The sequence below is a fragment of the Sminthopsis crassicaudata genome, chromosome 6, assembly GCF_048593235.1.
Source record: "Sminthopsis crassicaudata isolate SCR6 chromosome 6, ASM4859323v1, whole genome shotgun sequence".
In the NCBI taxonomy this organism is placed as follows: domain Eukaryota; kingdom Metazoa; phylum Chordata; class Mammalia; order Dasyuromorphia; family Dasyuridae; genus Sminthopsis; species Sminthopsis crassicaudata.
The window spans coordinates 200,516,374-200,532,658 of NC_133622.1; the positions used below are offsets into that span (position 1 = coordinate 200,516,374).

A 16,285-nucleotide genomic window follows, 5' to 3' on the forward strand; every position below is an offset into this window, starting at 1 on the left:
ACAGAGGAAGCAGAGATACAGACAGAGGAAGCAGAGGTACAGACAGAGGAAGCAGAGGTACAGACAGAGGAAGGAGAGGTACAGACAGAGGAAGGAGAGATACAGACAGAGGGAGCAGAGGTACAGACAGAGGAAGCAGAGATGCAGACAGAGGAAGCAGAGGTACAGGCAGAGGGAACAGAGATACAGACAGAGGAAGGAGAGGTACAGACAGAGGAAGCAGAGGTACAGACAGAGGAAGGAGAGGTACAGACAGAGGAAGGAGAGATACAGACAGAGGGAGCAGAGGTACAGACAGAGGAAGCAGAGGTACAGACAGAGGAAGCAGAGGTACAGACAGAGGAAGCAGAGATACAGACAGAGGAAGCAGAGGTACAGACAGAGGAAGCAGAGGTACAGACAGAGGGAGCAGAGATACAGACAGAGGGAGCAGAGGTACAGACAGAGGAAGCAGAGATACAGACAGAGGAAGCAGAGGTACAGACAGAGGAAGCAGAGGTACAGACAGAGGGAGCAGAGATACAGACAGAGGAAGGAGAGGTACAGACAGAGGAAGCAGAGGTACAGACAGAGGAAGCAGAGGTACAGACAGAGGAAGCAGAGGTACAGACAGAGGAAGCAGAGGTACAGACAGAGGGAGCAGAGATACAGACAGAGGGAGCAGAGGTACAGACAGAGGAAGCAGAGATACAGACAGAGGGAGCAGAGGTACAGACAGAGGAAGCAGAGGTACAGACAGAGGAAGCAGAGGTACAGACAGAGGAAGCAGAGATACAGACAGAGGAAGCAGAGGTACAGACAGAGGGAGCAGAGGTACAGACAGAGGGAGCAGAGGTACAGACAGAGGGAGCAGAGGTACAGACAGAGGAAGCAGAGATACAGACAGAGGAAGCAGAGGTACAGACAGAGGAAGCAGAGGTACAGACAGAGGAAGGAGAGATACAGACAGAGGAAGCAGAGATACAGACAGAGGAAGCAGAGGTACAGACAGAGGAAGCAGAGGTACAGACAGAGGGAGCAGAGATACAGACAGAGGAAGGAGAGATACAGACAGAGGAAGCAGAGGTACAGACAGAGGGAGCAGAGATACAGACAGAGGAAGCAGAGGTACAGACAGAGGAAGCAGAGATACAGACAGAGGAAGGAGAGGTACAGACAGAGGGAGCAGAGGTACAGACAGAGGAAGCAGAGATACAGACAGAGGAAGCAGAGGTACAGACAGAGGAAGCAGAGATACAGACAGAGGAAGCAGAGGTACAGACAGAGGGAGCAGAGGTACAGACAGAGGGAGCAGAGATACAGACAGAGGAAGGAGAGGTACAGACAGAGGGAGCAGAGGTACAGACAGAGGGAGCAGAGGTACAGACAGAGGAAGGAGAGGTACAGACAGAGGGAGCAGAGATACAGACAGAGGGAGCAGAGGTACAGACAGAGGAAGCAGAGGTACAGACAGAGGAAGCAGAGGTACAGACAGAGGAAGCAGAGGTACAGACAGAGGAAGCAGAGATACAGACAGAGGAAGCAGAGGTACAGACAGAGGGAGCAGAGGTACAGACAGAGGAAGGAGAGGTACAGACAGAGGGAGCAGAGGTACAGACAGAGGGAGCAGAGGTACAGACAGAGGGAGCAGAGGTACAGACAGAGGGAGCAGAGGTACAGACAGAGGAAGGAGAGGTACAGACAGAGGAAGGAGAGGTACAGACAGAGGGAGCAGAGGTACAGACAGAGGAAGCAGAGGTACAGACAGAGGAAGGAGAGGTACAGACAGAGGAAGGAGAGGTACAGACAGAGGAAGCAGAGGTACAGACAGAGGAAGGAGAGGTACAGACAGAGGAAGCAGAGGTACAGACAGAGGAAGGAGAGGTACAGACAGAGGAAGCAGAGGTACAGACAGAGGAAGCAGAGGTACAGACAGAGGAAGCAGAGGTACAGACAGAGGAAGGAGAGGTACAGACAGAGGAAGGAGAGGTACAGACAGAGGGAGCAGAGGTACAGACAGAGGGAGCAGAGGTACAGACAGAGGAAGCAGAGGTACAGACAGAGGAAGCAGAGATACAGACAGAGGAAGGAGAGGTACAGACAGAGGAAGCAGAGGTACAGACAGAGGGAGCAGAGATACAGACAGAGGGAGCAGAGGTACAGACAGAGGGAGCAGAGGTACAGACAGAGGAAGGAGAGATACAGACAGAGGGAGCAGAGGTACAGACAGAGGAAGGAGAGGTACAGACAGAGGAAGCAGAGGTACAGACAGAGGAAGCAGAGGTACAGACAGAGGAAGCAGAGGTACAGACAGAGGAAGCAGAGGTACAGACAGAGGAAGCAGAGATACAGACAGAGGGAGCAGAGATACAGACAGAGGAAGCAGAGATACAGACAGAGGGAGCAGAGATAGAGACAGAGGGAGCAGAGATACAGACAGAGGAAGGAGAGATACAGACAGAGGAAGCAGAGGTACAGACAGAGGAAGCAGAGGTACAGACAGAGGAAGCAGAGATACAGACAGAGGAAGCAGAGATACAGACAGAGGAAGCAGAGATACAGACAGAGGAAGCAGAGGTACAGACAGAGGAAGCAGAGATACAGACAGAGGAAGCAGAGATACAGACAGAGGAAGCAGAGGTACAGACAGAGGAAGGAGAGGTACAGACAGAGGACGCAGAGGTACAGACAGAGGAAGCAGAGATACAGACAGAGGAAGCAGAGGTACAGACAGAGGAAGGAGAGGTACAGACAGAGGAAGCAGAGGTACAGACAGAGGAAGCAGAGGTACAGACAGAGGAAGCAGAGGTACAGATAAAGGAAGCAGAGGTACAGACAGAGGAAGGAGAGATACAGACAGAGGTACAGACAGAGGAAGCAGAGGTACAGACAGAGGAAGCAGAGGAGATACGGATAGAGGCTGATGGTAGGCATGGTCCTTGGCCCTTTGAGGCTCAGCTTTGCCTTAGTCCTGGAGGGTGGAACAACGCCTTGAGCTTGGCTCAGAGATACAGGCCGGTTGAAATGGGGCCATAAAAGTTGGAGCTGGCACCATTTCCTACTCTCTAGTAGACAAAAGGAGCTGGCACTCTTTGTAAAGGCATCTGTCTGAAGTGGAATTCCTGCACGTGTGTGAACACGCCAATCACGGGCAAATTAGAACAGACTTTAATCTGTGAACTCCGAGACAGTCTTTGCCTTTCTTTGTATCTCAGAGTTCTGTACAGTGCCTGGGACATAATAGACACTTAATAAACCCTTGTAGACTTGAGTTGACCTTTTAGTTTGGTACCTTATGGCCAGCCACTAGATGAATCCGGCAATCACCTTTGGCTATTTGCATTGATGTTTCTGCTTTTTCTCTCCACATAACTCAGCTGGGTGGCAGGGTATTTGGGGCTGGGGAGACTGAGCTTGGTCAACTTGCATCAGTCATTCTTTGTCACTGTTGTGAAGAGAAGCATGTATTCATGCACGTAAACTTTGTTAAGCATTTACTATTTGCGTATTTTGCTTATCACTGAGGCTATAGATGGCTATTTGGGGATATTACATACCATAAATAAATATTCTCTTAGAGCAGGGCTTTTTAAACTTTTTGTCACTTGTGACCCTTTTTCACCCGAGAAATTTTTACAGTTTCTTTGTCTGTAAAATAAGGCTGTTCTTCCATACCTCCTAGGTTTCTTTCACCACTAACTCTATAAACAGCCAAGGGATATTTTCACCTGGAGTGGGGTAAGAAATAGTGCTGTGAGTCAGAGAAAACTTCATAGAGATGGTGGTACTTGAGCTGAACTTTGAAAAAAGAGAAGAATTTTTTTTTAAGTTCTTAGAAAATTATTTAAAAATTTTAAAATGAATAAGCATTCATTTTCTCTTTTCCCTGTCAATTCAGAAAGAAAGAGAAACAAAACCCTTGTAAAAATATGCATAGTCAAGCAAAACAAAATTCCACACGGGCCACGTGTAAATGACAGGTAGAGGAGATAAGCAAGGGATTTCAGGTGTGGGAATTGGCTTAGAACTAGGTGGCATGTGAGTTTGGAGAACAGTTAGTAACCTGATTCAGCTGGAACCTGGAGTCTGAAAATGAGGATGAAAATGTACATTGGAGAAGAGCTGTGAGGAGTCTTAAATGCTAAATGCAAGGAGCAAATGAAGATTTTTAAATCAGGAAAATAACTTGGTTATAGTTATGATGATTGATTTTGTGTCAGAATTTTTTATAGAAAGTCTCATATTAAATATCTGTGCAAGAACTAAAACTACTTGGTGACAACACATATAAATGAATTTCAATGCACAATATTACTTTTCCAAGAATAATTCCTAGTGTTTTTTGTATTTTCCCATTCATGTCATTTTTTTCTCATATGATCATAGTTATTGTGTAATTCATTTTCTTAGTTTTGCTTTGTATTAATCTACAAATTTTTTTCCAACTTTATTTTGTGCTTTGTATTATTCTGTTAAAAAGCTAATTCAGCCTATTTCCTATTCCTCACACTTGTAGATCTTAGTTGCTTCATAGCATCCCACTACACTAATATGCCACAGACTCTTTAACCATTCCCATATTACATTTTAGGACATTTTGCTCTGTGTGCTTGTGCTTGCAGTAACATACAGTGCTGCTGTGAAATTCTCTGGAGAGAATTTTTTTTTCATTGTGTTGATAAGTTTTGTTTTGACCCAGCAATCTCTTAGACAAACTGTCCCCACCAGAGCACGTTCCCTGAAAACAGCTTAGTTTTCACTTGTTAACAAGAGGGAAGGTTGTGTCCTTTAGCTTAGAAAATCGGATGCCCACATTGTTATCTTCAGCCAAAGTTTTACTGCCTCTCAATGTCAACTTTATTTACATAGTTGCAGTTGCTTCATGCAATGCTTTTTGAGCTCTCTTTTCTTCACTGGGGATCACTCCAAGTCAGGAAGATCGTTTTGGGAGCTGGGAGAAGGATGGATTGGAAACTGGAAAGGCTGCATGCCCAGAGACCCATTAGGAGGTTTTCATTGATCAGGTGAGGAGTAATGAGGATCTAAACTAGGCAACTTTTGCTGTGTGAATGGAGAGGAGGGGCTGTGGAAGATGAATAGCATTTAGCAACTCTTTGGATGTCTGTGAAGAAAGATAGAGAAAAGAAGATTGAGAGCTTTGATTGGGTCACTGAGAGGATGGTATTACCCTCAACAGAAATAGAAAATTAGGAGGGGAAAAGTAGGATGGAAGACAGGAAATTTAGTTGAATATATGGTGAGTTTGAGGTGCTGGGGGAGACATCTAGAAGGCAGGTGAGATGCAAAATAGTGGGATAAAGGAGATGATGACATTTGATACATTGTGAATACAGCATGGTACATGTCAACCATTACTAGAACAGATGAGAGCAGATTTCCAACTCAGCAAATTTTCTATTAAATATCCTTTGTGTGTGAGACACAGTGCTTATGAGAAAGCAAATGGGAAATAGTTTCTGGAGGGGTTCTTACCCTCAAGGATCTCAGGAATTAGTAGGGCAGACATTGACTAAAACAGAAGGCATAAATACCATGGTGTGTGTTGTGAAAAGTACGTGCTGCTCTGGGAACATAAAACACTGCTGGTTGGGGGCAAGTGATGACAAGCGAAGAAAGGCTTCCGGGAGAAGGTGGCCCTTGCTCAGAGCTTTGAAAGATAGCATTCAATAGGTAGAAGTGGGGGGAAGTGGGTGTTTTTGGTAGGAAGAACCCCATGAACAAAGATTGAAAGGGTTCTCAGAGTTTGGAAGGAATCAGGCATTTATTAAGAGCCTGTTATTGCTAAAAGCTTATTTTCTCATTTGACCCTCCCAACAATGCCGGTTGTAAGTGCTGTTATGATCCCCATTTTAGAGTTAAGAAAATTAAGGCAAACAGAAGTTTAGATTAGCCTAGAATCTTACAGCTAGTAAGTGTCTGAGGCTGGATTTGAACTTAGATATTCCCAGCCCAATGCTTTGCTATGTACCTGGAAAGAAAAGGACCTTAAAGAGATATACTTTAGCTCAACTTCCTCACCTTTTAAGTGTTAGCTATAGAAGGTCCATGGCTCACCCAGAGTTCCATGGCTAATAAGTATCTGAGGCCAGATTTGAACTCAAGTCTGGAGGACCTGAGTTTAAATCCAATGCTTATTTTTTCTCCACTGCCTCTTAGCAACTAGTTTAGATTGGCTAGATTAGCAGCTAAGTATGGAGGATGTGTACACCGTAAATAGAATCTGCTGAGAGGGAGCCGTGGTGAGAATGTCCAGGACTTGGGATCAGAGGACCTGAAGGCTCCGGTCTATTCTCAGTCAATCATCAAAAATTTATTAAACACAAACTGTTCCCTGGCACTGGGGATACAGAGACTACATTCTCTGATACTGCTCTGTGTGACCTTAGCCATAACAAACCTCATTAAGACTCAATTTTTTCATCTGTACATTGAGGAGAGTAAACCCTTCCCGACTCTAATTCTGCCCTTTATAATTGTTCATAGGCCCAGATAGATATAGAGTCTAGGAGTGGATTATAGACTGTCCCCAGCATGGACCATGGGGAGTAGAGAAAGGTCAAGCACAGAGATTGGTGATGACGGGGAGGGGGGTCTATTAGCAGAGATGCAGAGGCCCAGGGGCCCAGTCTTTGTCAGAATTTTCCAAAAGCAGGTGAAGAGACACAGCTAGTCATTTCAGAGACCAGGAAAACAAGGAGGGTCCACATTTTAACAATGTTCTTGTGCTTTCTGTCCCACCTTCTTGCTTCTTCAAACCAGCTCTGACCAGACTCCTCCCCATTGCTGTTATTATCTTCCTAGAAAACCAGACTGTTTTTTCACCATGACCTTGGGTGGGGAAGCAGTGGGACCTAAGACTGGGATTCAATTTGTTTTCCCCAATACCCAGCAAAGTCTCAAGTGAAAGAGCAGACTTGGGGTAAATGCTCAATGAATTTTATATTTTCTAATTTAAAATTATGAATGACAAAGCAAAGGGAAAAAAAAGTACCAAAGCTTCAATATGAACATGTAATCAAAGCTCTTTATAATAAAAAAAAATTAGTTTTGTATTCCTTTGCAGTCTATTCTCATAATTTATGAATGCATAAAATTCTTTATATAGTTGCAATCAAAGTATATTCAATTATTCTAGTGCTTCCTTTCCTTATTTTTTACTTTGTATAAGTTTTTTCCATTATACCCCTCAATTTGGTCTGCCATTCTCTTTGGAAATATAGGTTGCTTTAAGCTTTTGGTTTTTTGCTGATTGGCTCCTCTTACACAGCTGTGAAGGTTACCTTAAAGGAAAGTCTCTCTTTTTCATTCTTTCCCCCTTTTAAAAGTTATATCCCCAGTAATGAGATTATTTCATCAGTGGGTTTGTTGAATTAGAGTAACTTTTATTTTGGGTCCTAGCACTCTGAAAAGGTTGTCCCAGTTTACATTCCCACACTAAGAGCAGTGCCTTCTCTCTAGAATTTAGCTTTGCCATATATATATATATATATATATATATATATATATATATATAAGCCAGTATGATACAATTCTTCCAGAGCAACTGAGGCATAAGGCAAGGCACAGACTTGGAGCTGAGGGAGACCTGAATTTAAATTCTGTTTCTGACACTTGTCCTGTGTGACCAAGCACAAGTCATTCATTTTTGGTCTTTGATTTCCCCACCTGTAAAATGAGGGAGATTGCACCTGGTGATCTGTTCCAATGCTAAAAGGATTTAGAAAAACCTAAGCAACTGTAGTTGTCAGGTTTTGGTACTGGTTGGTTGTTAAAATGGCTTAAGGTTGGTTGGTTGTTAAGCTTTAGTAGCTGAAAGAGTGCACTAAGATTTTTGGAACACGTTGAATATTCTGTGTCCTATTCCCACCTCTCCCCATTTCTGTTATACACAACCATCTCATCTGTCTCTTCTCCTTTACTTCTAAACTTTTGAAGGAACCTACATTCAATGACTCCATTTACTACCTTCTCTCTCTCCATGAATCTTCATAATCTGACGTTAGTCTCAACCACTCTGCTGAAACTGTTCTCTTTAAAACAAAACAAAAACCTTTTGTTTTTATATCACTTTTGTGATATCTACTTAAGTAGATATAGATATATAGCTAAATATGGTGCTCCTTTGGTCCCCACTCCCCATGAAGAAGGTACATGCTCTCCTCTCTTTCCAGGAGCCAGGCTTGACCATTATAATGACACAGTTGCAGTTAGTTATCCCTCTACCTTTTACATTTTGTTAGCTATATCTTCCTGGTTTTTCTTTCAACTTGTGTCATTTTTTATCTTTCCATGCTTGTCTGAATACTTCATGTTCATTTTTTCTTAGAATGAAACTTGGTCTCTAATGATAAAAACAAAAGATAGCCATAATAATTCATAAAATGCTTAAAATAAAGGTCACCAGTGACCTTATCACTAAATCCAGTGGCCTTTTCTAGTCCCCTTAGAGGTAGACAGTATAGGCTTGGCCCCTCCCTCAAAGATACCTCTTAGCTTTAGAGATCATGACTCCTCTTCCTTTTATTCTATTCCCCTAATAAAACCTGTCTTCTTTCCATCTCCTTAAGTTCCCCAGGGATCTTTCAGTCATTATCTTTACACAGATTATTCCTAAAGTTGTGTCTCTAGATCTGACCTCTCCCCTGAGTTCCAGACCCAACTTCCAAACTGCCTACAGAACATCGTGCCCTGTTTCCCCAATATCTCACACTCAGTATATCCCAAACTGAGTTTGTTTTCTCCCTCCCCAGACCTGCTCTTCCTCAGATAGTGTCATTTGTGTTTTTGGCACCTCCAGTTTTCAGTGGAACCATTGAGTATTTCTGATGGTCTACAGGAAAGAGTATTGACTCTGGAATCAGAAGACCAAGTTCAAATCCTGCCTCTGATTCTTACTAACAGTGTGACTTTGGGCAAGTCATTTAACCCTCCCCTCTCCATAGCAACGATTACCATGACTGTGACAGTGATGTTCCAGAAATCACCAACTTCCTTGGAGGAGCAGTGGAGTTGGATTGGAATTAGTGTTTTTCCTTTCCATTCTCTGGCCTCCGGTTGTTGTTGTTTTTTTTTTTTTTTTTTTTTTCCTGTATAATGAGAAGGTTGGACAGAGTTCTATTTTTCACATTCTGTACTTCTGAGAGTTGCAAGAATTAGGAGCTCTTAGTCACTGCCTCCTTCCTTCACCTCAGGATTGTTTAAAATGAGTTCTTATCTCATCTCTGTGAGAACCAGAGGCACCCCACCTGGTTCTGTCTGCCCTTAATCATTTTAAGAAGGATTAAAAATTTCCATTCTATCAGAAAGCCAGGGGGAAATTCCAAGGGGCTTCTAATAGTTTAAAATTTCATTGAAACTTCCAGCCAAGTGGCCCCTGAAAAAGGGAAGGATGTTTTACCATCCCAGTAGCTTTGGCAAGGGACTGTGGGAAAGGAGCCATATTCTACTGGTTTTTCACGTGTGTGTGTGTGTGTGTGTGTGTGTGTGTGTGTGTGTGTGTGTGTGTGCTCTCATGTGTTTTGAATCCTCTGGACTGCCTGGGAGGTCCAATCTGACTTTCCTCAGCTTTTTAATTGATGACTTGTCTCTTGCACCTAGTGTCTTAACTGGCTGATCACCGGATGCTTTAGTTCTGATAATTGTTAACTTGTGGCTTTTTAATGGCTTGAGTACCTTGCCAGCTGAGAGAGGAAAGCCAAAAGCTTGGGAGCTAATGTTTCTGGTGTTTCAGGTGTCTCCTGAGGTAGTAATTGGTGAGAGAAGAGGTTCCCTTAGACTGGCAGGTTTTACACACACACATCCTGACTTGTTCCTTCATTCAAGGACCGGAGAGCTTACTTATGGTCTCATACAATGATATTTTGTTCATTCTTGGGAGCTTGCAGAGGCAAAGAAGGGAACCTCTATGTCGCTGGATGTCTCCGGCTGATATAAAGGATTTCAGGCCTATGAGGGTCATTTATACAGATTTTAAACATACAATACTCTATCTTAGTACATGGTGACTATCTGGGGGTTTGCTAGCTTCTCCATATGGTCACAGAATTCGGAGCTGGAAATAATTTTAGAGATTATTTGGATCAGTCATGGTTCTACTCTCCCTCCACCCTCCACTTCACAAACTCAGAGATCCAGAGTTGGGAAAGAATGTGCTCAAGGTTGTAGAGTTGGTAAGTAGAGGAGGCAAGGATTAATCAAGCTCAGGCCTTCCAGCTCCAAACTCAGTGTTCTTGCAATTCGTATGGCATCTCGACAACCTGGAGAGCTTCCTTGTGAGCACTGATGTGGAAGCACACAGGCAATGGGCCTAGCTCTCATTTGGAGTCTAAAGAATGGAAAGACAGTCAAGAGATAAGGTGTGGTTTATGTCGCCATCACGCTAGGATGGAGTCAGTCTACAAATATTTATTTGCTTAACAGTAGAAATGTCAAGACTCAGAAAAAATTGGGAATAGGAAAATTTCCTCATTTCTCTCTCCCTATCTCTCCTCTTACACATATACCCCAAGGTCTCTTCTTCTTTTTTGAAAAACATGACAGAAATGGAAAAAAAAATTATGAATTTTTAAATGGTGAATAAAATCTTTACTACAGTTTATGTAAATATTGTTTCCCAGAAGAGCTAGCGCTCTCTCTCTCTCTCTCTCTCTCTCTCACACACACACACATACACACACACACACACACACACACACACACACACACACACACACACACATTATGAAAGTTCTGATAGGAAAAATATATACAGCTAACTAGAACAGTCACTTAATCTGCCCAGATAATACAATTTATTATGCATTTCTTGTTACATGACCCAGATACTAGTAGCCTTTTCAAGAAAGAAAGACACCAAAGTATCTAGTATCTTCCTCAAAAGAGCATTTTGGGGATAGGTAGGTCAAGTATTAAATTACTCCCATTTTACAGAGGAGGAAATTGAGGTCTGATGAATTATAAAGTTAAGTAAATTCACTAAAGATCACACAGCTATTAAATGGCAGAGACAGGATTCTTATCCAGGACTTGTTCAAAATTCCATGTTCTTTCCATGAAGTCCATTTTCACATAAAAGTACAAAAGAATGATTTAAAACAAGAAGAATTTTATTATCAGTAATTTTTGTGCTGCATGTGACTAGACTACAAACCAAGCAGCCCTGAAGACAATCATGGTGTTTGAAAAGGACTTCATTTCTGGCCCTTTGGTCCAGAACTACCAGCTGAGAACTTACTTAGTCCCTCCCTTCTGCATACAGCATAGGAATGAGGCCTTTGCAGAATGAGGCCCTCTGGCTTTCCCCACTCCCCTGCCATGTACATGGTCACCCTTCTGTTTTCCATAACACAAGGAAGAAATCCGTCCGGTTGTGCTGGGAAACCCTTTCACCAGAGCAGGAGAGGGTATTAGAACTTATCCTAAAATAGGCAAGAATTTTCTGAATTTCTTGAAGAGCCAGAAACTGCTGATAGAGACAGTTTAGTAAAGAAGACCAATTAGTTGGAGTTCTGTGCGATAAAAATTGTATTAGATGAATCTAGAGGGCCCCCCTTTTTTCTTTTTCCTCTACTTTTTCTCCTTCCTTCCTTCCTTCCTTCCTTCCTTCCTTCCTTCCTTCCTTCCTTCCTTCCTCTTCTCTTCTCTTCTCTTCTCTTCTCTTCTCTTCTCTTCTCTTCTCTTCTCTTCTCTTCTCTTCTCTTCTCTTCTCTTCTCTTCTCTTCTCTTCTCTTCTCTTCTCTTCTCTTCTCTTCTCTTCTCTTCTCTTCTCTTCTCTTCTCTTCTCTTCTCTTCTCTTCTCTTCTCTTCTCTTCTCTTCTCTTCTCTTCTCTTCTCTTCTCTTTTCTTTTCTTTCAAAATTGGGGTTAAGTGACTTGCCCAGAGTCACACAGCTAGGAAACTTCCTTCCTTTTCTAAATGAAATCTTTCTGTTTGATATTATGAGAGGACAACAAGTCCTGAAAATGTAGAACTTTTCTTTCTTGGTGGTTTCTTCAGTTCTGAAGGTTTACCTTCTTCTCATTAATTGCTAGAGACCGAAATCTAATTGCTTAAAGTTCAAAAGCTGATAGCCCTAATTATAACACAATCTAACAGTACTTAAATCTAATTTTAGTCAGTAAATTTGCATTTATTGCCTAAATAAATTTTAAGTTGAACATGCTAAATAGGCTAATTTTATGAACCAATCAAATTAGACAGTAACCAGTGAGCCAGGCAACTACAGCCAAGTGTGTGCCAAGTGCTGTGGATACAAAAAAAAACCCAAAACAGATATAGGCCCTGTCCTCAAGAAGCTTACATTGTATTGATAGAAGGGGTGCACATAATATATGTCTATTATATTATGCTATGTCATTTATGCATTGGTGTCCATATTTATGTATACATATATATAGCATGTGTATATGTAGGTATGAATATATATATATATATATATATATATATATTCATTTTTGTATGCTTAAAGTTAGCTTTAACAAAGGAACTTTAGATGGTAAAGGACATCCTAGAAGAAAAAATGATATTTTTCAACTTTTCTTCAAATCCTGTATCTTGAAAATATGATTTTAACATAGCTTTAAAATTTTTAAAAAATTGGTGCGTTTGATAATTGCTTATTTTGTGCCTAACCCTGCTGTGGATGCTAGGACAGGTTGTAGGAGAAGTAGTAGACTTTCTCCCTCTGAGTGAATGTACATTCACACACACACACACACACACACACACACATAGTATAAAACAGTCTGGTAACAGTAGGTTTGTAACTCTAAAGAGGATCTAAAGTAGTTGTGAGTCAAATGAAATGTTTGTAATATGCTTAAAGGCATGGAGCTTGGCACACAGTAAGTACTTAATAAATGCTTGTTCCCTTTTTCTTCCCTTTTTTTTTGGGAGGGGGAGTTGTGTTGCATCTCCAGAGCAGGATGATCTGGCCGATACCCAGGAGAGGCAGACGCATAAGTCCACAGTGGGCAGGGAGAGGACTGGGTGCTCTCTATTTCTTTACCCTGCAGTGATAATGGAGCAGGTGAGAATCCTGGCTCTGCTACTTTTACTGTGTGACCCAGGGCTAAAGTCATTTAAGGAATCTCTCTGAGTTTTGCCTCCTTTTTTAAATGAAGGGGTTGGATTTAAACTTTCTGGAGGCAGAGAATATTTTAATTTTAATTTTTGTATCCTCAGTCCCAAACAGCACCCGGCATTTTTGTTGTTCGGGTGTTCAGTCAGGTCCCTGTGGACCATCCTGACAAAGATACTGGTTTGCCATTTCTTTCTCTGGATTGTGGCAAACAGAAGCAAAGTGATGAGGTCATATAATAGTAAAAATTTGAGGTTAAATTTGAACTCACATCTTTCTGACTCCATACTATGTAGTGAGCTATCTAGCTGCCTGGCATATAGTGGGTGCTTAATAAATGCTTGTAAATTTGAACTGAGGCTGACAGAAATTATGGATTTTCCTCCAGAGGCTTGTGAAAAGTGGACACATTTCTTGGTTCTCTGATTGGGTTTGGATGCCCGGAGCTAGCTGAAAGAAGGGGAATTGTGAAGATATCTGGGAGAAGTTGCTTTGAAGCCAGGGAGTCTGGTTACATGAGGGTCTTTGGAGGGTCTTCCCAGCATTCAGAGCTGTAGGGGCTCTTAGGACTGGAATCCTACAGATGTTTCTCATGGATGTCGGGTATAGGGTGGGGCTGTAACATTCAGATACAAAAAATAATTTTTTTTTTTTGGCAAACAACAAAATACAAAGAAGCGCTTCAGAAAGGGTGGGCAGGAGCCGCCCTCTCAGAGGCCCGAATAAATTGGGCTCCTTGGGGGTGGGGCTGACCCCAGATGACTTGCCCTCCTTTTGGAATCCTGGCAGCAAGCAGAAGCAGGAGGGCTTGGAAGAGATTGCCCTTGGCCTCCAGGGAGGGCAAACTGAAGTATCCCAGCAAGCCTCGATCACCTAGGCTCAAGCTCCAGCCCAGACAGAGCAGGTGACACACAGGAGGAGGTCAGTACCAGCACGATTTCACACTGAGTAGCCTTTGGGTGGGTGCTGTTGAGAGAAATAGCATTAGGAACTCTGTGTGTGTGTGTGTGTGTGTGTGTGTGTGTGTGTGTGTGTGTGTGTGTGTGTCCTGGGTCTAGAAATATTTGGCTGTGTAATGGAAGTAACTTTTTCCTTGTTTTTGTACATCAGAGTAGAAAAGGATGTGTCTGGGGGAGGGTTTGGAGCTCCCCAAAATTCATAAAATTGGTTACTTGACTGTGAGGGCTGTGAATGGGTGTGTATGGCTAAGCACCCCATCCATCATCAGAAAGCATTTTCCCTAATCCCCAGTGAGCATCCTCTACTGCTTACTTCCTATAGCTGATGGAAAGTTTTAACTGCTATATTATTCATCAGATTTAGGAAGCATTTGCCTAGATGTGCAGTGACAAGAGTCTGGACTTCAACCTAGGGTCAGGTCACAGCCAATGTCTGAGGACAGATTTGAACTCAGGAAGCTGAGTATTACTGACTCCAGCTCTGGTTGCTTTATCCACTTTGCCACCTAAATCATTCATTTCTTTCTGTCTCAGTTCTGTCAATTATAAAATGAGAATCTAGACTTCATAACTCCAAAGCCCCAGCTAGCTCTAAGTCACAGATTACCAGATTTCTTTTTTAATATATATATATATTACATTTTAAATTTCAAGAACTTAATTCAGGAAAAGCGGAATTCATAAAGGTTCTGCAAGAATAGGGTTTGTGGGCTCTGGAAGTTTATCTCGGACAATCACTGATTGGAATTTCTTGCTTGTTTTGGGGAGGTCAGAGGAGGGATCATGGCAGGCTGCTGGGGAAATCCCATTTTCATAGAAAGTCTAGCTTTGTTTCCGGTCCAGGCTGCCTCAGCCTAAGCCAGGAAAGTGCGGTTCATGGTGGGTTGTGCAGCTAATATTTAGCCATTAGCTTGAAGAATAATAAATTTCAAAACTAGGACATCACATGAGTGCCCCGGCACCTCTGGAGCCCTCTCTGAATGTTGGGTAAGCTGTTTTGCGTGGGGTTGGGTAACGTTTGAGGGGGACTGGCTGAAAGAGGGACATTCCAAGGGGTGTTGAGAAGGGAACAGTGGTATTTTCAGTGTTGATTCACTCCCCTAACCCCTGAAACAGTATTAACAACATAGATAAATCAAGGAATTAGGATACGATACTTTGAAGAGAGATTAAAAGGAGCTAAGGATTCTAAGAGGAAGAGCTGAGAAGGGAGAGCATCCCAGGTATGTCAAATAACTTAGAAGGATCCGTAGTTAGAGTACAGGGTACAGTCAGGAGAACTTGAATTCAGTTTTTGTTTTTTTTTTTTCCCCTGAGGCTGGGGTTAAGTGACTTGCTAGGGTCACACAGCTAGGAAGTGTTAAGTGTCTGAGACCAGATTTGAACTCGGGTCCTCCTGACTTCAGGGCTGGTGCTCTATCCACTGTGCCACCTAGCCGTCCCTTGAATTCAGTTTTAATTCCTGACTTTTCTTAGCTGTGGGATCCTAGGGAAATCACTTAATCTCTGTCTGTTTCCTCATCTGTAATGACCATGTTAGTATCCTGGATACCTTAGAATCAGCCAGAGCCAGGATACGCAAAAGTCTTTATTCTTGGTCTTTTGGGGGTCTCCGTCAGGGGAATAGATATAGGAATCTCCACACCTCCTTTCTCTCTCTCCACTGCCAAAGAATGATCCCGCTTGTCCTACTCCACGCTCTGATCTCTCACACTTCTATCTGTCTACAGCTATAGATCCAGCCAGCACAGAATAGTTGGGCAGGGTCATTCTCCAAGCACATGTTAATAGAGAATTGTCCAATTGGTAACTAGCTTTAGGTGCTCAGTTATCTAAGTGCATCTGCTCAGTTCCAGCCCTTTACACTGATCTGTAAAATGGGGGCAGTAATGGGTTGTTGTGAGGATCAACGGAGATAATTGCAAAGTACTCAGCACAGTGCCTGGCACATAGCACTGTATAAATGTTAGCTATTTATTATCCATGCTAAGATATGGAAATGTGCTGGACTGGGCTTCTTTGAGCCACATTTGTTTGCTTTTCCCATCCGATCTGGCTGTCCCTCCATCCTTCATCTCCTTCCGTTGTTTTCTTGCTCTAAGGATCATTGCTATGAGTCTTCTTCTGTATCTTCTCCTAGCCCAAGACTTATTACTCATGATGCTGGGGCAGGCTTAGGGGGTACCCATAATCTCACTTTGGGGTACTCGGTCATGGAATATTAGAAGGTATTTTCAGAAATCCAGTG

The 16,285-nt window shown here is 42.6% G+C and overlaps 1 protein-coding gene across 9 annotated transcripts in view; it reads left to right on the top strand.

Moving 5' to 3' along the window:
- PLEKHA7 (pleckstrin homology domain containing A7) overlaps nt 1-16,285 on the top strand; it is a 249,007-nt gene that overhangs the window by 47,778 nt on the left and 184,944 nt on the right. The window contains exon 1 of one of the 9 annotated variants that reach the window (XM_074275167.1): nt 4,434-5,003. The exons of 6 other annotated variants lie outside the window; for them this stretch is intronic. In XM_074275167.1, coding sequence (XP_074131268.1) covers nt 4,867-5,003 — 137 coding nt within the window. In that variant the 5' untranslated portion in view covers nt 4,434-4,866. Of the gene's footprint in view, nt 1-4,433; nt 5,004-16,285 lie in introns of those variants that run through there. 2 more of the 9 variants (XM_074275173.1, XM_074275172.1) reach the window with 2 other exon arrangements.